The sequence below is a fragment of the Littorina saxatilis genome, linkage group LG12 (genome assembly GCF_037325665.1).
Source record: "Littorina saxatilis isolate snail1 linkage group LG12, US_GU_Lsax_2.0, whole genome shotgun sequence".
NCBI classification, from domain to species: domain Eukaryota; kingdom Metazoa; phylum Mollusca; class Gastropoda; order Littorinimorpha; family Littorinidae; genus Littorina; species Littorina saxatilis.
Window position 1 is genome coordinate 46,092,470 of NC_090256.1, and position 24,136 is coordinate 46,116,605.

General features: G+C 42.5%; 2 protein-coding genes and 11 non-coding genes across 13 annotated transcripts in view; 2 read left to right on the forward strand and 11 right to left on the reverse strand.

Moving 5' to 3' along the window:
- Positions 1–21,464, forward strand: LOC138981356 (F-box/LRR-repeat protein 8-like). The gene is made up of 5 exons (XM_070354248.1): positions 1–284; positions 17,715–17,958; positions 18,382–19,315; positions 19,766–19,939; positions 21,034–21,464. Exons 1-5 carry the CDS (start codon positions 1–3, stop codon positions 21,150–21,152), a joined length of 1,755 nt encoding a protein of 584 aa, XP_070210349.1. The 3' UTR covers positions 21,153–21,464.
- LOC138982072 (meiotic recombination protein REC8 homolog) overlaps positions 1–24,136 on the forward strand; it is a 62,390-nt gene that overhangs the window by 18,405 nt on the left and 19,849 nt on the right. The window lies entirely within an intron of this gene.
- Trnam-cau (transfer RNA methionine (anticodon CAU)) lies at positions 653–724 on the reverse strand. Its single transcript has one exon. It is a non-coding gene; the product is annotated as a tRNA-Met (tRNA).
- Positions 1,319–1,390, reverse strand: Trnam-cau (transfer RNA methionine (anticodon CAU)). Its single transcript has one exon. It is a non-coding gene; the product is annotated as a tRNA-Met (tRNA).
- Trnam-cau (transfer RNA methionine (anticodon CAU)) lies at positions 2,331–2,402 on the reverse strand. The gene has a single exon. It is a non-coding gene; the product is annotated as a tRNA-Met (tRNA).
- Positions 2,997–3,068, reverse strand: Trnam-cau (transfer RNA methionine (anticodon CAU)). The gene has a single exon. It is a non-coding gene; the product is annotated as a tRNA-Met (tRNA).
- Positions 5,045–5,116, reverse strand: Trnam-cau (transfer RNA methionine (anticodon CAU)). The gene has a single exon. It is a non-coding gene; the product is annotated as a tRNA-Met (tRNA).
- Trnam-cau (transfer RNA methionine (anticodon CAU)) lies at positions 6,771–6,842 on the reverse strand. Its single transcript has one exon. It is a non-coding gene; the product is annotated as a tRNA-Met (tRNA).
- Positions 7,818–7,889, reverse strand: Trnam-cau (transfer RNA methionine (anticodon CAU)). The gene has a single exon. It is a non-coding gene; the product is annotated as a tRNA-Met (tRNA).
- Positions 8,491–8,562, reverse strand: Trnam-cau (transfer RNA methionine (anticodon CAU)). The gene has a single exon. It is a non-coding gene; the product is annotated as a tRNA-Met (tRNA).
- On the reverse strand, positions 9,560–9,631 carry Trnam-cau (transfer RNA methionine (anticodon CAU)). The gene has a single exon. It is a non-coding gene; the product is annotated as a tRNA-Met (tRNA).
- Positions 10,226–10,297, reverse strand: Trnam-cau (transfer RNA methionine (anticodon CAU)). The gene has a single exon. It is a non-coding gene; the product is annotated as a tRNA-Met (tRNA).
- On the reverse strand, positions 11,285–11,356 carry Trnam-cau (transfer RNA methionine (anticodon CAU)). The gene has a single exon. It is a non-coding gene; the product is annotated as a tRNA-Met (tRNA).

Genomic DNA, 24,136 nt, shown 5'->3' on the forward strand with positions numbered 1-24,136 from the left:
ATGATCGCACCGTCCTGGGCTGACTTCAAGGTGTATGCCACATGTCGGAGGTCGGTGTGGAAGATTACGATCGACGAAAACAATCAGTTTTTCTGCAACTGTCCGGAGTTCCTCAAGTGCTACGTGTGTCATCATTCCATGGGCATGGAGATTCGTCTGGAGGTGACCAACCCCCCCTGCCCAGGCCAAGACCATCCCAATCGGCCAGAAGCGAAAGCGCGGTCGCCCAAAGCTGTCGAGACCAGCGCTTATCAGGCAGTGAACACACTGATCTTGACTGCTCTGTACACTGATTTTGTCATTGTCATTTAACTTTCTTTGGACGTACAATTATGATTATGATATGGAGTGACACTATTTTGTCTCTGAAAGTACACTAAACTTTATATTTTTTGCTGACAGTAGCTATTTTGTTGTTGAAATAATTCGTTTTTTTGTTGAGAATTCTTTTGCAAGTCTCATTTGTTTTTTTGGTAGAATCAATCGTTTTTTTGCTAGAAGCATCTATTTTGTGGGTGGAAACATCCGATTTTTTGTTGGAATATCTTTTGCTAACTAAGCAATTATTTTGGTGAAAGCATCTATTCTTTTGGTGATTTAATTTATTGCCTTAAACAAATATTAAAAGTAAGAAAGAAAATGGGAAAAGCATTAGCAGAGCGTGGTTTCGATCCACGGACCTCTGGGTTATGGGCCCAGCACGCTTCCACTGCGCCACTCTGCTCCTTGTGAGATGGATGTCTATTTTGGCACTAACACCGTGCACACCTGAGCAATTTCTGACGCAATCAAAGAGCGCACAGGTGTGAAACTGCAAGAGGCGTGATCAGTTCAGCGAGTCGCAAACAGGGAAGGGAACTATAGTACAGTTTGATTTCCCCAAAGACCGCTGTACTTACGCCCCTTCATCTGTGTTTGCCAACGTCAAAAGTGAGGAAAAAACACCACAAAAAAGCTGGGGAAGGGCCCATAATATGGACCGGCTTCTAATGTAGACCCCCTCCTCTCCTGACAAACTACCGGTACTAGTGCGCTCAAAGCAATATTATTCGACACACTGACCCTCTCTGGATGACATGCACTTGTAAAAACAGTTGCGAACACATACAAATCAACTGAAAAATGAGGTCGTCACAGTGCCGCCTCTACTTTTTAATTTGTCTTTTTCTTAATGAAAACCGAATAGAAAGACATTGATAGGACAAAAAAGAGAAGCTATGAGGAAGTAATTTGCATACATTTCCACAAACTTGTGTCCATTTATTTCCAGGAATCACTACACGCGAAATCTCACGCACTACACACAAAGACAAAATATTAGCAGAGCGTGGTTTCGATCCACGGACCTCTGGGTTATGGGCCCAGCACGCTTCCACTGCGCCACTCTGCTGTCTGTACTGACAACTCTTTCAATTTAAACGCTTAGTGGACACTGTGTGGGTCAAATTGGTTTCAGAGCTGATGCAATCGGTTACGTCAGTTCGTGCCACCGCCACCGGCATTTATGGCTGTGCGATTTGAGATGCATAGTTGCAGGCATAGTTAAAACGTGTTTTGTTTGTTAGTTAATTGGATGGTTAGTTGGTTGGTTGGTTGCAGGTTTTTGTTTTCATGTGTGTGTGTGTGTGTGTGCCGTGTGTGTGTGTGTGTGTGTGTGTTTGTGTGTGAAGATATTTTTCAGTGTTTAGTGTGTGCGTGCCACGCGCGTGTGTCTTATTCTTTGATGACGTAACCGGATTTTTATAAAAGCTGAGACAGCACTGCCACGACTTCATTTTTCAATCAACTTAATTGACATTTTGGACAAACATTATTTTGACTCAGTCTGGATATTTTGGCTTGGAAGCTGAAACATTAATCAATTTTTGTGTACATTAATTTTTAGAATGAAATCGTATTTTTGTTCACATAATTTAAAATAAGTGCATCATATGTGTTATCATCTCCTGCATCCAAAAATATAATACATATGTTGCAGTACAACCCAAAAAACCGTAATTTGCATAAAGGGGTTTTACTTGTTTTTTGTTGTTTTCGTTTTGTTTGGCGAGGCGGTAGACTGGGGACAGTGTTGTGGCCACCCTGCTGCAGCTTTCAACTTTATTTCTTTGGATGCTTGCTGTTCAAGTACAGAGTAGACGGGAAAAAAGAAACTAGGCTGGTTTGATGTTTACTAAACAATTCTATCTATTTATGTATAGATTCATTGATCTGTGATGTCTTATTTTTTAGTCTAAAATTTGGAATGTTAGCAGTCTATCTTTGGTGAGTTTTGGAAACTTCAGATATTAAACAAATATTAAAAGTAAGAAAGAAAATGGGAAAAGCATTAGCAGAGCGTGGTTTCGATCCACGGACCTCTGGGTTATGGGCCCAGCACGCTTCCACTGCGCCACTCTGCTCCTTGTGAGATGGATGTCTATTTTGGCACTAACACCGTGCACACCTGAGCAATTTCTGACGCAATCAAAGAGCGCACAGGTGTGAAACTGCAAGAGGCGTGATCAGTTCAGCGAGTCGCAAACAGGGGAGGGAACTATAGTACAGTTTGATTTCCCCAAAGACCGCTGTACTTACGCCCCTTCATCTGTGTTTGCCAACGTCAAAAGTGAGGAAAAAACACCACAAAAAAGCTGGGGAAGGGCCCATAATATGGACCGGCTTCTAATGTAGACCCCCTCCTCTCCTGACAAACTACCGGTACTAGTGCGCTCAAAGCAATATTATTCGACACACTGACCCTCTCTGGATGACATGCACTTGTAAAAACAGTTGCGAACACATACAAATCAACTGAAAAATGAGGTCGTCACAGTGCCGCCTCTACTTTTTAATTTGTCTTTTTCTTAATGAAAACCGAATAGAAAGACATTGATAGGACAAAAAAGAGAAGCTATGAGGAAGTAATTTGCATACATTTCCACAAACTTGTGTCCATTTATTTCCAGGAATCACTACACGCGAAATCTCACGCACTACACACAAAGACAAAATATTAGCAGAGCGTGGTTTCGATCCACGGACCTCTGGGTTATGGGCCCAGCACGCTTCCACTGCGCCACTCTGCTGTCTGTACTGACAACTCTTTCAATTTAAACGCTTAGTGGACACTGTGTGGGTCAAATTGGTTTCAGAGCTGATGCAATCGGTTACGTCAGTTCGTGCCACCGCAACCGGCATTCATGGCTGTGCGATTTGAGATGCATAGTTGAGATGCATAGTTGCAGGCATAGTTAAAACGTGTTTTTTTTGTTAGTTAATTGGATGGTTAGTTGGTTGGTTGGTTGCAGGTTTTTGTTTTCATGTGTGTGTGTGTGTGTGTGTGTGCCGTGTGTGTGTGTGTGTGTGTGTGTGTGTGTGTGTGTGTGTGTGTTTGTGTGTGAAGATATTTTTCAGTGTTTAGTGTGTGCGTGCCACGCGCGTGTGTCTTATTCTTTGATGACGTAACCGGATTTTTTATAAAAGCTGAGACGGCACTGCCCCGACTTCATTTTTCAATCAAATTAATTGACATTTTGGACAAACATTATTTTGACTCAGTCTGGATATTTTGGCTTGGAAGCTAAAACATTAATCAATTTTTGTGTACATTAATTTTTAGAATGAAATCGTATTTTCGTTCACATAATTTAAAATAAGTGCATCATATGTGTTATCATCTCCTGCATCCAAAAATATCTATATATATATATACGACTAGTGTCTGTCTGTCTGTCTGTCTGTTCGCGATGCACGGCCAAAGTTCTCGGTGGATCTTTTTCAAATTTGGACACCGTATTCAGCTACACCCCGGACACAACCTCATCGATGAGATATTTCAACACGTGCTCTCAGCGCGCAGCGCTGTGCGCGCTGAACGATTTTGTTTGTTTGTCGGGATCCACTACCAGTAACTCTTCCTTATCTTCTCCAGTGTTTTCAGCTGCGATTATCTCCCTTCCTCCGTGTGGCGTCAATCCATATTCCCGTTACTATGTTACTATTTTTAGAAGGTCACTGCACGTTACTATTTTTAGAAGGTCTCCAGTGTTTTGCGCGTTTATCTCCTTTCCTTCGTGCGCCTGGTATTCGGCTTTACTTCTTCCCGGCGAAGCCGGTACCCGGCGAAGCGGGTAATCATCTAGTAATACATATGTTGCAGTACAACCCAAAAAAACGTAATTTGCATAAAGGGGTTTTACTTGTTTTTTGTTTTCGTTTTGTTTGGCGAGGCCGGTAGACTGGGGACAGTGTTGTGGCCACCCTGCTGCAGCTTTCAACTTTATCCCCGAGTACGCAGTATGCGAAATATTCCACAAAAACGACTCTTAACGGGGGGGGGGGGGGGGGGGAGTTTTTGCGGTGGGAGGCTGGTCGCTTTGCGAACAGCCTGAACTAAAGGGGAGACTTGGGCGGCTGAGCCGAACACGTCACGCAGTGACGAGAAAAGCATGATTTGCAAGACAGCCGACGGGTGGGGATTTGGTCTCGGCAAAGAAACTATTGGTCTCGGTGAAAGAGAGACAGAGAGCACGAGAGAGTCTATGGCCAAAGTGATCCGGGTTCGATTCCCGGCATGGGCGGTCTATTTTTTTTTTTTAATTCTTGTTTACTATTGTTTATTATGAACGTTTTAATGTTTTATTTTACTTTAATAATTTTTTTAATTGTGTAAAATAAATAATTGTTTTTTTGGTTTTTTTAAAATCCACGTGCACAAGACAAAAACTTTCATACTGGGGGAGCGAGCCAGTCTGAAGAGTACTCGGGTCCAGCGCCAGCGTTTTTTATTCGACACACTGACCCTCTCTGGATGACATGCACTTGTAAAAACAGTTGCGAACACATACAAATCAACTGAAAAATGAGGTCGTCACAGTGCCGCCTCTACTTTTTAATTTGTCTTTTTCTTAATGAAAACTGAATAGAAAGACATTGATAGGACAAAAAAGAGAAGCTATAAGGAAGTAATTTGGAAGAGTTTGCATACATTTCCACAAACTTGTGTCCATTTATTTCCAGGAATCACTTCACGCTGCACTACATACACACAAAGACAAAATATTAGCAGAGCGTGGTTTCGATCCACGGACCTCTGGGTTATGGGCCCAGCACGCTTCCACTGCGCCACTCTGCTGTCTGTACTGACAACTCTTTCAATTTAAACGCTTAGTGGACACTGTGTGGGTCAAATTGGTTTCAGAGCTGATGCAATCGGTTACGTCAGTTCGTGCCACCGCCACCGGCATTCATGGCTGTGCGATTTGAGATGCATAGTTGAGATGCATAGTTACAGGCATAGTTAAAACGTGTTTTGTTTGTTAGTTAATTGGATGGTTAGTTGGTTGGTTGGTTGCAGGTTTTTGTTTTCATGTGTGTGTGTGTGTGTGTGTGTGTGTGTGTGTGTGTGTGTGTGTGTGTGTGTGTGTGTGTGTGTGTGTTTGTGTGTGAAGATATTTTTCAGTGTTTAGTGTGTGCGTGCCACGCGCGTGTGTCTTATTCTTTGATGACGTAACCGGCTTTTTACAAAAGCTGAGACGGCACTGCCACGACTTCGTTTTTCAGTCAACTTAATTGACATTTTGGACAAACATTATTTTGACTCAGTCTGGATATTTTGGCTTGGAAGCTGAAACATTAATCAATTTTTGTGTACATTAATTTTTAGAATGAAATCGTATTTTCGTTCACATAATTTAAAATAAGTGCATCATATGTGTTATCATCTCCTGCATCCAAAAATATAATACATATGTTGCAGTACAACCAAAAAAACCGTAATTTGCATAAAGGGGTTTTACTTGTTTTTTGTTTTCGTTTTGTTTGGCGAGGCCGGTAGACTGGGGACAGTGTTGTGGCCACCCTGCTGCAGCTTTCAACTTTATTTCTTTGGATGCTTGCTGTTCAAGTACAGAGTAGACGGGAAAAAAGAAACTATGCTGGTTTGATGTTTACTAAACAATTCTATCTATTTTGTGTATAGATTCATTGATCTGTGATGTCTTATTTTTCAGTCTAAAATTTGGAATGTTAGCAGTCTATCTTTGGTGAGTTTTGGAAACTTCAGATATTAAACAAATATTAAAAGTAAGAAAGAAAATGGGAAAAACATTAGCAGAGCGTGGTTTCGATTCACGGACCTCTGGGTTATGGGCCCAGCACGCTTCCACTGCGCCACTCTGCTCCTTGTGAGATGGATGTCTATTTTGGCACTAACACCGTGCACACCTGAGCAATTTCTGACGCAATCAAAGAGCGCACAGGTGTGAAACTGCAAGAGGCGTGATCAGTTCAGCGAGTCGCAAACAGGGGAGGGAACTATAGTACAGTTTGATTTCCCCAAAGACCGCTGTACTTACGCCCCTTCATCTGTGTTTGCCAACGTCAAAAGTGAGGAAAAAACACCACAAAAAAGCTGGGGAAGGGCCCATAATATGGACCGGCTTCTAATGTAGACCCCCTCCTCTCCTGACAAACTAACGGTACTAGTGCGCTCAAAGCAATATTATTCGACACACTGACCCTCTCTGGATGACATGCACTTGTAAAATCAGTTGCAAACACATACAAATCAACTGAAAATCGAGGTCGTCACAGTGCCGCCTCTACTTTTTAATTTGTCTTTTTCTTTATGAAAACCGAATAGAAAGACATTGATAGGACAAAAAAGAGAAGCTATAAGGAAGTAATTTGGAAGAGTTTGCATACATTTCCACAAACTTCTGTCCATTTATTTCCAGGAATCACTACACGCGAAATCTCACGCCGCACTACACACAAAGACAAAATATTAGCAGAGCGTGGTTTCGATCCACGGACCTCTGGGTTATGGGCCCAGCACGCTTCCACTGCGCCACTCTGCTGTCTGTACTGACTACTCTTTTAATTTAAACGCTTTGTGGACACTGTGTGGGTCAAATTGGTTTCAAAGCTGATGCAATCGGTTACGTCAGTTCATGCCACCGCCACCGGCATTCATGGCTGTGCGATTTGAGATGCATAGTTGAGATGCATAGTTGCAGGCATAGTTAAAACGTGTTTTGTTTGTTAGTTAATTGGATGGTTAGTTGGTTGGTTGGTTGCAGGTTTTTGTTTTCATGTGTGTGTGTGTGTGTGTGTGTGTGTGTGTGTGTGTGTGTGTGTGTGTGTGTGTGTGTGTGTGTGTGTGTGTGAAGATATTTTTCAGTGTTTAGTGTGTGCGTGCCACGCGCGTGTGTCTTATTCTTTGATGACGTAACCGGATTTTTATAAAAGCTGAGACGGCACTGCCCCGACTTCATTTTTCAATCAACTTAATTGACATTTTGGACAAACATTATTTTGACTCAGTCTGGATATTTTGGCTTGGAAGCTGAAACATTAATCAATTTTTGTGTACATTAATTTTTAGAATGAAATTGTGTTTTCGTTCACGTAATTTAAAATAAGTGCATCATATGTGTTATCATCTCCTGCATCCAAAAATATAATACATATGTTGCAGTACAACCCAAAAAAACGTAATTTGCATAAAGGGGTTTTACTTGTTTTTTGTTTTCGTTTTGTTTGGCGAGGCCGGTAGACTGGGGACAGTGTTGTGGCCACCCTGCTGCAGCTTTCAACTTTATTTCTTTGGATGCTTTCTTGCTGTTCAAGTACAGAGTAGACGGGAAAAAAGAAACTATGCTGGTTTGATGTTTACTAAACAATTCTATGTATTTTATGTATAGATTCATTGATCTGTGATGTCTTATTTTTCAGTCTAAAATTAGGAATGTTAGCAGTCTATCTTTGGTGAGTTTTGGAAACTTCAGATATTAAACAAATATTAAAAGTAAGAAAGAAATTGGGAAAAACATTAGCAGAGCGTGGTTTCGATCCACGGACCTCTGGGTTATGGGCCCAGCACGCTTCCACTGCGCCACTCTGCTCCTTGTGAGATGGATGTCTATTTTGGCACTAAGACCGTGCACACCTGAGCAATTTCTGACGAAATCAAAGAGCGCACAGGTGTGAAACTGCAAGAGGCGTGATCAGTTCAGCGAGTCGCAAACAGGGGAGGGAACTATAGTACAGTTTGATTTCTCCAAAGACCGCTGAACTTACGCCCCTTCATCTGTGTTTGCCAACGTCAAAAGTGAGGAAAAAACACCACAAAAAAGCTGGGGAAGGGCCCATAATATGGACCGGCTTATAATGTAGACCCCCTCCTCTCCTGACAAACTAACGGTACTAGTGCGCTCAAAGCAATATTATTCGACACACTGACCCTCTCTGGATGACATGCACTTGTAAAAACAGTTGCGAACACATACAAATCAACTCAGTGAAAAATGAGGTCGTCACAGTGCCGCCTCTACTTTTTAATTTGTCTTTTTCTTAATGAAAACCGAATAGAAAGACATTGATAGGACAAAAAAGAGAAGCTATAAGGAAGTAATTTGCATACATTTCCACAAACTTCTGTCCATTTATTTCCAGGAATCACTACACGCGAAATCTCACGCCGCACTACACACAAAGACAAAATATTAGCAGAGCGTGGTTTCGATCCACGGACCTCTGGGTTATGGGCCCAGCACGCTTCCACTGCGCCACTCTGCTGTCTGTAATGACTACTCTTTTAATTTAAACAATAATTACAATAACAATAACAGCACTTTATTGTCCATTAAAATATTACATAAAAATGGAAACGCTTTGTGGACACTGTGTGGGTCAAATTGGTTTCAGAGCTGATGCAATCGGTTACGTCAGTTCGTGCCACCGCCACCGGCATTCATGGCTGTGCGATTTGAGATGCATAGTTGAGATGCATAGTTGCAGGCATAGTTAAAACGTGTTTTGTTTGTTAGTTAATTGGATGGTTAGTTGGTTGGTTGGTTGCAGGTTTTTGTTTTCATGTGTGTGTGTGTGTGTGTGTGTGTGTGTGTGTGTGAAGATATTTTTCAGTGTTTAGTGTGTGCGTGCCACGCGCGTGTGTCTTATTCTTTGATGACGTAACCGGATTTTTATAAAAGCTGAGACGGCACTGCCCCGACTTCATTTTTCAATCAACTTAATTGACATTTTGGACAAACATTATTTTGACTCAGTCTGGATATTTTGGCTTGGAAGCTGAAACATTAATCAATTTTTGTGTACATTAATTTTTAGAATGAAATCGTATTTTCGTTCACATAATTTAAAATAAGTGCATCATATGTGTTATCATCTCCTGCATCCAAAAATATAATACATATGTTGCAGTACAACCCCAAAAAACGTAATTTGCATAAAGGGGTTTTACTTGTTTTTTTGTTTTCGTTTTGTTTGGCGAGGCCGGTAGACTGGGGACAGTGTTGTGGCCACCCTGCTGCAGCTTTCAACTTTATTTCTTTGGATGCTTGCTGTTCAAGTACAGAGTAGACGGGAAAAAAGAAACTATGCTGGTTTGATGTTTACTAAACAATTCTATCTATTTTATGTATAGATTCATTGATCTGTGATGTCTTATTTTTCAGTCTAAAATTTGGAATGTTAGCAGTCTATCTTTGGTGAGTTTTGGAAACTTCAGATATTAAACAAATATTAAAAGTAAGAAAGAAAATGGGAAAAACATTAGCAGAGCGTGGTTTCGATCCACGGACCTCTGGGTTATGGGCCCAGCACGCTTCCACTGCGCCACTCTGCTCCTTGTGAGATGGATGTCTATTTTGGCACTAACACCGTGCACACCTGAGCAATTTCTGACGCAATCAAAGAGCGCACAGGTGTGAAACTGCAAGAGGCGTGATCAGTTCAGCGAGTCGCAAACAGGGGAGGGAACTATAGTACAGTTTGATTTCCCCAAAGACCGCTGTACTTACGCCCCTTCATCTGTGTTTGCCAACGTCAAAAGTGAGGAAAAAACACCACAAAAAAGCTGGGGAAGGGCCCATAATATGGACCGGCTTCTAATGTAGACCCCCTCCTCTCCTGACAAACTAACGGTACTAGTGCGCTCAAAGCAATATTATTCGACACACTGACCCTCTCTGGATGACATGCACTTGTAAAAACAGTTGCGAACACATACAAATCAACTGAAAAATGAGGTCGTCACAGTGCCGCCTCTACTTTTTAATTTGTCTTTTTCTTAATGAAAACCGAATAGAAAGACATTGATAGGACAAAAAAGAGAAGCTATGAGGAAGTAATTTGCATAAATTTCCACAAACTTCTGTCCATTTATTTCCAGGAATCACTACACGCAAAATCTCACGCACTACACACAAAGACAAAATATTAGCAGAGCGTGGTTTCGATCCACGGACCTCTGGGTTATGGGCCCAGCACGCTTCCACTGCGCCACTCTGCTGTCTGTACTGACAACTCTTTCAATTTAAACGCTTAGTGGACACTGTGTGGGTCAAATTGGTTTCAGAGCTGATGCAATCGGTTACGTCAGTTCGTGCCACCGCCACCGGCATTCATGGCTGTGCGATTTGAGATGCATAGTTGAGATGCATAGTTGCAGGCATAGTTAAAACGTGTTTTGTTTGTTAGTTAATTGGATGGTTAGTTGGTTGGTTGGTTGCAGGTTTTTGTTTTCATGTGTGTGTGTGTGTGTGTGTGTGTGTGTGTGTGTGTGTGTGTGTGTGTGTGTGTGTGTGTGTGTGTGTGTGTGTGTTTGTGTCTGAAGATATTTTTCAGTGTTTCGTGTGTGCGTGCCACGCGCGTGTGTCTTATTCTTTGATGACGTAACCGGATTTTTATAAAAGCTGAGACGGCACTGCCCCGACTTCATTTTTCAATCAACTTAATTGACATTTTGGACAAACATTATTTTGACTCAGTCTGGATATTTTGGCTTGGAAGCTGAAACATTAATCAATTTTTGTGTACATTAATTTTTAGAATGAAATCGTATTTTCGTTCACATAATTTAAAATAAGTGCATCATATGTGTTATCATCTCCGGCATCCAAAAATACAATACATATGTTGCAGTACAACCCAAAAAAACGTAATTTGCATAAAGGGGTTTTACTTGTTTTTTGTTTTCGTTTTGTTTGGCGAGGCCGGTAGACTGGGGACAGTGTTGTGGCCACCCTGCTGCAGCTTTCAACTTTATTTCTTTGGATGCTTTCTTGCTGTTCAAGTACAGAGTAGACGGGAAAAAAGAAACTATGCTGGTTTGATGTTTACTAAACAATTCTATGTATTTTATGTATAGATTCATTGATCTGTGATGTCTTATTTTTCAGTCTAAAATTAGGAATGTTAGCAGTCTATCTTTGGTGAGTTTTGGAAACTTCAGATATTAAACAAATATTAAAAGTAAGAAAGAAATTGGGAAAAACATTAGCAGAGCGTGGTTTCGATCCACGGACCTCTGGGTTATGGGCCCAGCACGCTTCCACTGCGCCACTCTGCTCCTTGTGAGATGAATGTCTATTTTGGCACTAACACCGTGCACACCTGAGCAATTTCTGACGCAATCAAAGAGCGCACAGGTGTGAAACTTCAAGAGGCGTGATCAGTTCAGCGAGTCACAAACAGGGGAGGGAACTATAGTACAGTTTGATTTCCCCAAAGACCGCTGTACTTACACCCCTTCATCTGTGTTTGCCAACGTCAAAAGTGAGGAAAAAACACCACAAAAAAGCTGGGGAAGGGCCCATAATATGGACCGGCTTCTAATGTAGACCCCCTCCTTTCCTGACAAACTAACGGTACTAGTGCGCTCAAAGCAATATTATTCGACACACTGACCCTCTCTGGATGACATGCACTTGTAAAAACAGTTGCGAACACATACAAATCAACTGAAAAATGAGGTCGTCACAATGCCGCCTCTACTTTTTAATTTGTCTTTTTCTTAATGAAAACCGAATAGAAAGACATTGATAGGACAAAAAAAGAGAAGCTATAAGGAAGTAATTGGAAGAGTTTGCATACATTTCCACAAACTTCTGTCCATTTATTTCCAGGAATCACTACACGCGAAATCTCACGCCGCACTACACACAAAGACAAAATATTAGCAGAGCGTGGTTTCGATCCACGGACCTCTGGGTCATGGGTCCAGCACGCTTTGCAGGGTGCTTGGAAGCCGCCTGTTTCGGCGATCACTTATTTTTGGATTAGAAAACACTGAGTAGATAACTGTCAATCAATTTGATCAAAAAATGAGAACGTGACAGTGCCGCCTCAAGTTTCACAAAAAACGAATATGACGTCATCAAAGACAGTAATCAAAAAAATTGAGATAAAAATGTCTGGGGATATCATACCCAGGAACTCTCATGTAAAGGTAAAACATTTAGTCATTATTTGACTCAACGTATAAACAAGTCGCGTGAGGCGATATCAAAACGTTTTGTCAATTTGTTATCCTGAAACTACTGAAAAGATCAACACTAAAGAAAATCACAGCCAACACTAAGATTACATAATTATGTTCCAAGGCTTCGCTATCCTAAATCGGAAGACATAGTGAGACGGGTCAAGCTCTCCTCCGCGATCGATTACTACAATTTTGATTTTTTATTCGAATTTTGAGATTTTTAATGACCAAACTCAATTATCATTTTTTAAGCATCAAAGCTGAAATGAAATCACATTGTATGGGCTGTGTCGAAAATTGCTGGACCAAAATTTCAATCATTTTGATTTAAATATGAAAGCGTGACATCTAATCGCATCAACATTCACTAAAAGTCGGATATGACGTCATCAAAGACATATATCAAACAAACAAACAAATGGCGTGGGGATATCATCATCAGGAATGTGCATGATTGTACAATATCATAAAGAGCTGTCAGGCTGTTTTCTGGGAATCGCTCTACACGGAACTAAGACACACACACACACACACAGAAACATACACCACCACCCTCGTCTCGATTCCCAGTCTATGTTCAAACATTTACTCGTAACTTGTAACCAAAAAAGTGTTAGCAGAGCGAGGTCTGCAGGGTGCTTGGAAGCCGACTGTTTCGGCGATCACTTATTTTTGTAGGGGGAGGGCTCCTAATATGGACCGGCTCCTAATATGGACCACCTTCTGTTCTGACAAACTAACGGCGCTAGAGCGCTCAAAAAAGTTTTATTCGCTGTATTCACCCTCTCTGGATAACTTGCACATGTGAAAACAGTTGCAAAAACACAAATCTCAAAACCGTTAGGCTTTTTCTCTTTTTTTCACTTTTGGTAGCGTTCACTCTAAATTTGCCACCTAAAACGGACTTGTTTCTGTCCACAGCCAAAGCTTTTATCACACAAAAGTTGCTATATATGACAGCTAAAACCGTAGTTGTTACATTTTAGCAGTGTTGACCCTGAGTTTCTACTGCAAACAAAAAATAATAGCAAAATCTCAAAGTATGTGCGAGTCCCCTAATATGGACCACCTTCAACAAATCGAAGAAAATAAAATCTAAAGGCTATTTTCATTAATTCATTAAGAAGCTTGCTGGAAATAACCTATAACTAGCCCTCGAGATTAAAAAAAATGCAACAAAAAGTCTTCTTTTCGCGGAAGTTGATAATTTCACTTATTTTCACTCTGTTTTTGATAAGCTTCTTTAGTTTCCTGGTGTGCTTCAAATAATGCTCACATTAACCCAAAACATGCGGCCCTATGCTCCACAGGGAGTCTACAGGAATAAGTCAAGTAAGTCAACCCGAAACAGATACATTTAGAGCATATTATAATTAGGCTGACTTACACACTAAGTTGTATCATGTTATTTGGAAGCATAGGGGGCTTTTTACAGTGATTCTTGAAGGCCTCTTCACTGGTCCATATTGGGCGCCCAGTATGTACAGTTTCATGAAGTTTTCTGGGAATCGCTCTACACGGTCGCACATTCAGACACACACACACATACATACACCACACCCTCGCTAGTGATTGGCCCGTGGATTGCTTGGCCCACTAAAAGCAAGGGTATTTACTCTTTTACGAACCCATACAGACTCGACAGAGTCATTTTCGGAATTCGTCTAATCGCTAGATATATCTTAATTCTTAAAAGCAAAAGGTTTTGTCTGCTAGACGTATGCGTAACCGCTGGCAGTGAAACTATATATAAGACGATGAAGGATCACCTCCTGTTCTAACAAACTAAACTTGGCCAAATAATTATTGCAACAAATTTCAAACCCAAATTTAAGCATTAATCCGCGTGTCATTTATTAACACTTTATATGCCAGTTAAGGCCGTTCACTCAACTATCAGGATCACCTTTTGGATTAAATATTTCTTTTACAAGGATCACGTGACCGCCGCTCAAATAAGGGTATCCTCAAAATTGACCAGACAAAAACGGAAGGGCCGAATGAAAAATCGACAAAAAAATCACAATAGGCAAAACTTTGCAACTTTGGCATACGAGAAGAAAGTCAAGTCAATTATCTACCCTGAATAGATTGTTTTGTTTAGCTACCTTGCGTATTTCGTGTGCTATGCTATTCCTGTATTCCCACTGCTGCAGGTGTCGATCGCAAGAGTGGTCAAAAACGAGACTTTTTGCGTCATTTTTGGGGATATCATGACATAAAAGGCTGCACTTTAGCAATGACCAAGTGGATTGCTTTGAAACTTTCAAAATATTTTACCAACATACTAGAGATACTTCGTGTGAAAGTTGGATCGTTACAGTTATTTGTTAGAATCTTATGCCATTTTTCGAAAGAAGTTTTTAATCTCGTCATAGGATTGTTCGCTTGGGTCCAAAAAATGTATGACTTTGCATGTCTTTAGAAAAATGATTGATACACACACTGCTAAAGTTTTATGTGCGTGTAAGTACTGACGCAAATTTGCTGGACCAGTAAACACGCTACATATTTAAGCGATGATTCTGGTGCCACAGCGATGCCCAGCCAAGCGTGACCGTAGCATGTTTTAAGGCACGCAGCGATAACAGCTGTAAGCGCGAAACAGCGTGAACGTTCCACTTTTTGCACGACTAGCAAATTAACGCCAGCAGCTACACGCAAATGAAACATAGACAGAATCTGTATCAATCATTTATCTGTAGATATGCAAAGTCATTAATTTTTTTGACACAAGTAAACAATCCTATGACAAGTTTACCAACATTTTCCGAAACATTGCGTCACATCTGGATAAATAACCGTAACGATCCAAACTTTCGCACGAAATATCTCTTGTATGTTGGTAAAATATTCTGAAAGTTTCAAAGCAATCCACCAAGTCATTGCTAAAATGTAGCGCTTTTTGACATGATACCCATACAAATTGACGTAAAACGTTCCGTTTTTGACCGCTCTTGCGATCGACACCTGCATCAGTAGGAAATACGCAAGGTTGCAAACCAAAACAATCTGTTCAGGGTAGATAATTGGTTTGAATTTCTTCTCGTATGTCACAGTTGCAAAAGTTTGCCTATTGTGATTTTTTTTCGATTTTTCATTCGGCTCTTCCGTTTTTGTCTGGTCGATTTTGACGGTACACTTACTTGAGCGGCGGTCACGTGATCCCTGTAAAAGAAATATTTAATCCAGAAGGTGATCCTGAAGGTTAAGTGAACGGCCTTAACTGGCATATACAGTTTTAATTAAATGACACAGGAATTAATGCTTTAATTTGGGTTTGAAATTCGTTGCAATAATTTTTTTGCCAACTTTATAACGGTACTAGAGCGCTCTAAACAGTTACATTCGATGTATTTACCCTCTCTGGATAACTTGCACATGTCAAAACAGTTGCAAAAACACAAACCACAAAACCGTTAGGCGTTTTTCTCTTTTTACATTTAGTCAAGTTTTGACTAAATGCTTTAACATAGAGGGGGAATCGTGACGAGGGTCGTGGTGTATGTGTGTGTGTGTGTGTGTGTGTGTGTGTGTGTGTGTGTGTGTGTGTGTGTGTGTATGTGTGTGTGTGTGTGTGTGTGTGTCTGTCTGTCTGTCTGTCTGTCTGTCTGTCTGTCTGTGCGTGTGTGTGTGTAGAGCGATTCAGACCAAACTACTGGACCGATCTTTATGAAATTTGACATGAGAGTTCCTGGGTATGATATTCCCGGACGTTTTTTTCTTTTTTTCGATAAATGTCTTTGATGACGTCATATCCGGCTTTTTGTAAAAGTTGAGGCGGCACTGTCACACCCTCATTTTTTAATCAAATTGATTCAAATTTTGGCAAAGCAATCTTCGACGAAGGCCGGACTTTGGTATTTCATTACAGCGTGGTGGCTTAAAAACTAATGAATGAGTTTGGTCATTAAAAATCGGAAACTTGTAATTAAAATTATTTTTTTATTAAACGATCCAAAAATAATTTCATCTTATTTTTCGTCTGATTCCAAAAACATATACATATGTTATATTTGGATTACAAACAAGCTCTGAAAATTAAAAATATGAAAATTATTATTAAAATTAATTTTCCGAAATCGATTTAAAAACAATTTCATCTTATTCCTTGTCGGTCCCTGATTCCAAAAACATATAGATATGATATGTTTGGATTACAAAAAAACCTCAGGAAGCTAAAAAGAATAGACATACAGAAAAGCGTGTAATCCTGCTCAGCGCGACCACTATCGCACTATTCTGCATGGCTTGTCGATTTCACTGCCTTTGCCACGAGCGGTGGACTGACGAAACTACGAGTATGTGGTCTTGGTGAAAAAAGCAGTGCGTTCAGTTTCATTCTGTGAGTTCGACATCTTGACTAAATGTTGTTATTTCGCCTTACGCGACTTGTTTTAAACTTTTGCAGCGTTTACTCTAAATGTGACGCTTAAAACGGACTTATTTCTGTCCACAGCCAAACTGTTATCATACAAACATGCTATATATGACAGCTGAGACTGTATTTAACAGTGTTTGTACTGCAAACAATCTCAAAGTATGTGCATGTCCCCTAATAAGTAATATGGACCACCTTCAGCAAATAGAAGAAAATAAAAGCTACAGGCTGGTTTCATTATTCATTAAGAAGCTTGCTAAAAATAGCCTATAACTAGCCCTCAAGATTTAAAAAAAAGTATATCAAATAGCCTTCTTTTTTGTGGTAGTTGCTAATTTCACTTATTTTCACTCTGTTGTTGATAAGCTTCTTTAGTTTCCTGGTGTGCTTCAAATAATGCTCTCATCAACCAGAAACAGATAAATCTAAAGCATATTTTAATTAGTCTCTCTTGCACACTATAGGTTGTATCATGTTATTTTGAAGTATAGGGGGCTCTTTATAGTGAATCGTGAAGGCCTCTTCACTGGTCCATATTGGGCGCCCAGGCTCCTAATATGGACCATTTGTAATTTTGTTCTGTATTTACCTTTTGCTGAATGTCTATCAAAGATAATTCACTCTAATTAGGCCTAACAGAATACCGAACACAAAATGAAACTTCTTCGCAAGAAAAACAATCTAATTATCAGCGTGAAACAAAAAGTGGTCCATATTGGGAACCCTTCCCCTTCTTTCATTCATCTACTCAGCGTAGTAATGGAGTTCATTCCAATAAATTATTACAGTCCCGTTCATCGAACATCCCTCAAACGTCTTCTGGGTTGGAATCACTTAGAGATATTTGCAGGTGTATCACTGTATGGGGTGTTTCTTTTTTCGATGGTGATCAGCCACACTAATTGTTGCTGATATCTCCGGAATTTTAAATTCTCTACTTAAAAAAATCGCACGACTGAGATGACCTGAAAATCTTATCTGACACTACCTGGCGGAAAGGATGGCTCTTATGGTCTTGGTAATCCTAGCCGGGAACTTGACCATGTGTCGTCACTGTGCTTCTAGACGTCACGAAAAGAAAGGGATGACGTCACGGGGCTTCCACAACGAGGACAGGCTGTCAGCTCAGAGCGAAGCGAGTGCACTCAGAGGCGGAGTGATGGAGACACGCGCGTGGGCACGACGTTGGTCAAGCGGTCAGCCGGCGCAGTGGCAATCACTGCCACCAGAGATCCTGTGCCGCGTGTTTCACCACCTGCTTGACAAGGACCGCTGTGCGGCACGCCTGGCTTGTAGCCAGTGGGACCAGGTGGGTCATCGGCTACTTTTGTACGGTGCAGTGGAACTGGAACCCTACTTTAAAAGGCCTAATTTAATTGCAGCAAGTGAGCGTACATGCATGCAGCAGAATGTCCAGCACCACAATGCTTTCCTTCTGAATATAAATTAGAAGCAATCGTTTCAGCTCATTCCGTGATGTAGGCTAGATGTCTTTTCAGATGACATGTTGGTTTGGAAGTGTAAGTTCTATAATTAAGAGGCTAATTTGGCATCGGAAGAACTTAATCAAAGGAACGTTTAATTAAATACAAATTGGAACAGTTACATGTAAATCTACCTTCCTTTTTTCTTTTCTTTTTTCTTTTCTTGTTTGTTAGAGTTTTGATTTTGTAAAGTTAGCAGTCTAAGTGTTTTGCATTCCAACGCTCAATGTTAAAGATTGCCTGTTCAGGTGTTCCGCATGCCGCAGCTGTGGCGGGAGAGACGCTTCAAGTTCAGCGGGATGGACGAGTGCGAGGGGCTGCGCGCGGCGCGCTACATGGCCACGCTGGGCGGTCACCTGCGTCACCTGGAGATGGAGATTGGCATGCCTGTGGTACACAACGCTCGTCTCATCTCCCTGTCTGTGGAGACCTTCCTCAACACCAAGCCTAAGGGGCTCAGGCTGACCACCTTCGCCTGCTCCGGCCTCGAGTTCTTCCAGACCCCGCTTTACCGCATCGCCCGCCACCGGGTGAGGATGGTGCGCGCGCTGTGCGCCATGCTGAGGCGGCAGAAGTGGCTGGAGCACGTGGGCCTCGCGTGCAGTCAGATGGGGCGCGAGGACGGCGCCAGGCTGCTGAGAGCGCTCAGCTTTCACTGCCGGCCTCGGTCCGGCAAGACGGGGCTCGTCAACCGCTGCCTGCAGAGTCTGGAGCTGCGCGATTTCTTCATGGAGGACGTCAACGTGGTGGAGCTGGGGGCCTTCAAGGAGGAGATGGGCCGCTTCTCCGCCCTCAGGCACGTGGGGCTCAACTTCACCTACCTGAACGACGCCGTGCTGGCCCAGCTGACGGACTCGGCCAGTCGGACGCTGGAGACGCTGTCCCTAGGTCTGGACGGCTCGCACCTGCTCTATATCGCCCACATGACCTACAACAACCTCATCGTCACCACGGGGGGCTGGCGTGCCGCCGGCTTGCGCTGCCCCAGGTTACGGGTCGTGGTGGACATGAGAGGGCGCTTCAGGCTGATCGACTTCCAGCGCGTGCTGATTCCCGGCATGCCACTCGCCTGCCTCAGCATTACGTCACTGATCGCCTCGCTCTTTTTCGCGTCGGAGGACATGCTGGCCCACATAGCCCGGTTGGTGGAGTACCTGGCCGATAGATACTCCTACACACTCAGTGAGAATTCTGCATTCTGCAATTGTGCACGGAGGTGTTGTGTTTGTGGCAGGTTTGGGTGTTGTGGCGGTGGTAGTGGTGGTGAGGGTTGGAAGTGGTGGTGGTGGCGGAGAGATACTCCAACACACTCAGTGAGCATTGTGCATTCTGGCAGGTTTGCGAGTTGTGGCGGTGATGGGTGTGGTGTCAGTGGCGTCCGCTCTGTGTGTGTGTGTGTGTGTGTCTGTGTGTGTGTGTGTGTGTGTGTGTGTGTCTGTGTGTGTGTGTGTGTGTATGTGTGCGTACGTGCGTGAACGTGCGTGTGACTACGTGCGTGCGTGCGAGTGTGTGTGTTTTAAGACGTAAGTTGTCTCAGATTTGTTTCGGTCTTAAAAGAGGGGTTCCTTTTTATAAATAACATCACCCACCCACCCACCCCCCCCCCCCCCACCACCCCCCTCTTTTCCATAGCGACGTTCCACTTGAGCTGGTGTGATCCGTCCGCCACGTGGCCCCATCGCGAGGCCCTGGTCGACTTGGTGCGATCATGTACGTCTCTCAGCTGTCTGTCGCTCACCATGAAGCTCCCGCTCGACACCGTCACGGACGTCGCTGCAGCCGCTTCCAAACACTCCGCGTCTTCAGGTCGGTGTGCTCAGTGATTGTTTTTGAATCCCAGGTTCGGCGAGAAATGTATTTCTTAGAGTCAATTTTGTGCAGACTCTCTTCGTTACCTGACCCCCCCCCCCTTCCCCCACCGATGTTCGAGGCCATCCAATAAGATGCGGAGTGAATACTGAGTTAAAGAGACGATGTTTGGAGGCATCCAGTACGAGGCGGAGTAAATACTAAGCTAAAGAGACGATGTTCGAAGCCAACCAATAAGAGGTGGAGTAAATACTCAGTTAAGGAGACATTGTTCAGGTATAACTCTGTTGGCCCGGGTTTGTATGGGTTGTGAAAGAGCAAATACTCTTGCTTTTAGTGAGTCAAACTTTCCAAAGTGTCATTATCAGCCAATCACTAGCGAAGAGTGTGTCTGAAACACTTGGACAAGTGAGACCGTGTTGAAAGCTTGCCTCACTAAACAACCCATACACAGTTATTTGTGGAGTTCGTCTATTTAGTTTTTATAGGCGTTTAAAAAAACGAAACCAAAAAACACGCTGGGAAGACGACCCATAATCGGCCGAGAGTCGGGCAGTGTGTGACTGAAGTAGACGAGCAGGTGTGTATGGGAAGTGGGTTGGGGGGGGGGAGGGATGAATGGTTCCCCACGTGGCAATTTTTCGGTCATTTTGACTGTCCAACTGTCAGACGCCCATCCGACGAAAAGAGAAAATATTATCTAAGTACATTACGTCCAAGTGAACAGGGCTTAACACGGCAACGGAGAACAAAGAGAAGTCCAAAATGCATGTCACGTATTCAAATGGGGCTTTCATACCGGTTGAGTTTAATAATCAGAACCCGCTTCCGCGCCTGTCCCTTAATTATCCCCCCATTTGACAGGTCACCGTGTCGACCCAGTTATACTGAACATCTCACATTTTACGAAGACAGGAAAGACAGAAAAAGAAAGTGGAGGAGTAGAGTACAACAGAGTGTTTGACTGGAACTGTAAAACAAGACAGTACTACAAGACTGTTACCTCGCTCTCTTTCAGTATCATTCCTCTGAATCGCTATAACATTTTTCCTCATCAAATTCAATGGAAGTTCATTGTTTTGTATTTTCAGAACCACTCCACTTGCACATTTCGGGGGTGGATCGAAACGTTGCCCTGGCAGCCATGCAGGTGCCAGCAACCAGAACCAACTGTGTCCTCCACACCAGCAAATGCACCACACGATTGTGAGGCCATGGTTGTGCTTGATACCGACATTACACTCGACACACTGACTGCCATATCAGACGAAATGTTCTCTACTAAGATACGGGACCAAGCACCTACCTCATAAATCAGTGACGTTGCGCGTGTATGTGTTGTGTATGATATTATGCAATACGATGCCTGTCTGTGATCAGCTCGTATACTGGCACTGATAAAAAAAAAGATTGTGATTAAGTCATTCTCTTTTGAAGAAAAAATGTCTTTTTAAGTGTATATTATATATATAGAGCACCCTTTTTGGGAGACTCGAATGAAATAAACATATTTGTGTACAAATTGTATTCCTCTACATTTTTTCAATCAAACCTCTGTGTGTGTTTGTGTGTGTGTGTGTGTGTGTGTGTGTGTGTGTGTGTGTGTCTCTCTCTCTCTCTCTCTCTCTCTCTCTCTCTCTCTCTCTCTCTCTCTCTCTCTCTCTCTCTCTCTCTAAAGACAGAAGGGTTTATAACAAGCCAACGTTCATCACACACACACACACACATACCCACACGTTTTCTCTCTCTCTCCATTTCCACCGTAAAAGTACATTAAACTTATCAAAAGACGCCTTGATATACAGTAATATAACACCTGTTTCTTCAATTAATAGCAGCTTTACATTGTTTTCGTATAATTATATGTAACACTAACAAGTAGATGTCAAGGAAAAGTATCTTCCATGTGTCTTTTCAAAAGACCTTTCTTTGCAAACGTCGCAAAGACAAGACCCGTGACAACAGAAAACAAGGTAATGGACACCACACAGCTTAGAATGTGTCACATCTGGCGTGTGGACGTCCTTGGAGAATGTACTTGACCTTGTGACACTGCAGACTCTCTGCAACTGGGGAGCTTCTTGCCATACGGAGGTAACTTCTTTTCAGTGAAGCTACCTGAATATAATTCTTTTCCTTGCCTTTTGCCTTGCCTTGCCTTGCCTTGCCTACAATGGTGTATCTGTCTGGCTTTGTTTTGTAATCTGAAGCTATGACGAATGACGGCGCGCCCCAACAAAGGAAGTTGTTTGTCGTTGACAACCGTGCTTTGGGCGTAGCATCGACTGAATTATTTCTAACAATGCGGAAAAACAAAAGTAACTTGGTAAAACCTTCAAACATATTAAAATGCTCATGGATCACCCCCACCTCACCCCCCTCTCTCTCTCTCTCTCTGTCTCTCGCTCTCTCTCTCTCTCTCGCTCTCTCTCTCTCTCTGTCTCTCTCTCTCTCTGTGTCTGTCTCTGTCTCTCTCTGTCTCTCTCTCTGTGTCTCTCTCTGTCTCTGTCTCTCTCTGTCTCTCTCTCTCTCTCTCTCTCTCTCTCTCTCATCGCAAAACCAATATTTTCGAATTGTACCCCACCCCCTAGCCTCCAATAAGGTTTCCTGCGCGGTTTAGTTATGATATGGGCGAAAAACAGATGACATTCCGAAACGCAATCCCCGCAATACCGATCTCATCAGAAAGCTGCACGACAAATGACCTCGTGAGAATAAAAAGACATGTTAAATCCTTTGAAATTCTTTTCGGTCAGGGGATAGGCAAGCTGTTTAAGTTGGAAATGAAGTTTCATTACGATTCTCCTTTCCCTTTCCAAAGGACACAGAGTCTGCGTGTACACCTACAGTGTATCACCACAGGTATATGCTCTGTAGCCTACTTGTGGTACCGCCTAAAGCGTGAAGTTCTGGATGCTGTCATTAACAACATCAACAACAACCAGTAACATTTTTTTGACAACACAAAAGCATAATCCCGGTAGCCTCCCAAATTAGTTCAATGAAACAATCCCCTGTCCCCTTCTATTGTAATTCTCTAAAACAAACGCGACAAGGACAATGCTAAGGGTCTACCCTCACATGCCATCTTTATTTAACCACATTATCCCAGAGATAGAAAAGTGAGTAAAACAAGATGGCACCAAAAGAGAACGTAAGAGATTACATATTGATGATGTGAATAAACAAACAGAAAAGGGAGAAAACAAGCAGGCAAACAAACAAATAAAACAAAGAAAAACACCCACAGAGTTTAGTGCCAGTATGTTATTAAAGCTAAACAATGTTCACAAACTACCCCGACAAACAATCAGACCAAACAGTTCACTCGATTCCCCCGAAAGCGGCGTATGGCTGCCTAAATAGCGGGGTAAAAACGGTCATACACGTAAAAACACGAGTGTACATGGGAGTTTCTGCCCATGAACGCAGGAGAAGTTCACTCGATGATCAAGTTTTTGAAATCTGTATCTTCAGCGGCCCAGAGACGGCACGCGAGGGGCTTCACATAAATGTAAACTTCATTCCCATGTTGACGTATCTCAGGCTGAGCAAAACGGCTCCACAAATAGATAACACTTTAAAACACGTGGAAACCACAGATTGTTTGCTGTTTGGTGAGACCTATAGGGACACCACGCATGACGATCATTTCCGGTCAGCCAAACTAGTTCATTCCGGTACCAAGAATTTAAACTCCGTCCCCCCTCCTTCTTTCTCTCTGTTTCTTCTTCTTTTGTGCACACTCGACTTTTCTTCGATCTTTTACGTGTGTGACCGTTTTCTACCCGCAATTGCACAGTCCGTTTTCGGAGGCATGTCGAAATACACGTGTTAACCTTGAGGTATAGAAAACCCTCCATCCCATGTGGACATACGAGCTGCAGGTGAGGTCAGAATATTCTCCCAGTCTTCAGTGTTATGGTAAATCTCCGGTCAACCAGGCTAGTTCATCCCAACACGAAGCAGCTAATATTCCGTATTAAAAACACTATAGTTTACTCTGAGAAGAGGCATCTTCGGTCCCTTGTCGGAGTGAAGCCGTTTATGTTCTCCGAGTGTCCAGTCAACAAGATCAGTTCTTGCAAAATACCAAGCACATGCCACTAGATCATTCTGCGGTAGGGAACCCTCTACCCCTTAACGACGTGCAGATTGTTGGTGAGGTTCCACATGTTCTCCCAGTCAACCAAA

What these genes read in the sequence shown, in the direction of transcription:
- LOC138981356 (XM_070354248.1), top strand. Translation starts at nt 1, where the DNA reads ATGATCGCACCGTCCTGGGCTGACTTCAAGGTGTATGCCACATGTCGG. An exon ending in ACACTGATCTTGACTGCTCT is followed by an intron (nt 285 to 17,714) that starts GTACACTGATTT and finishes CTGTGCTTCTAG; the next exon opens with ACGTCACGAAAAGAAAGGGA. An exon ending in CAAACACTCCGCGTCTTCAG is followed by an intron (nt 19,940 to 21,033) that starts GTCGGTGTGCTC and finishes TTGTATTTTCAG; the next exon opens with AACCACTCCACTTGCACATT.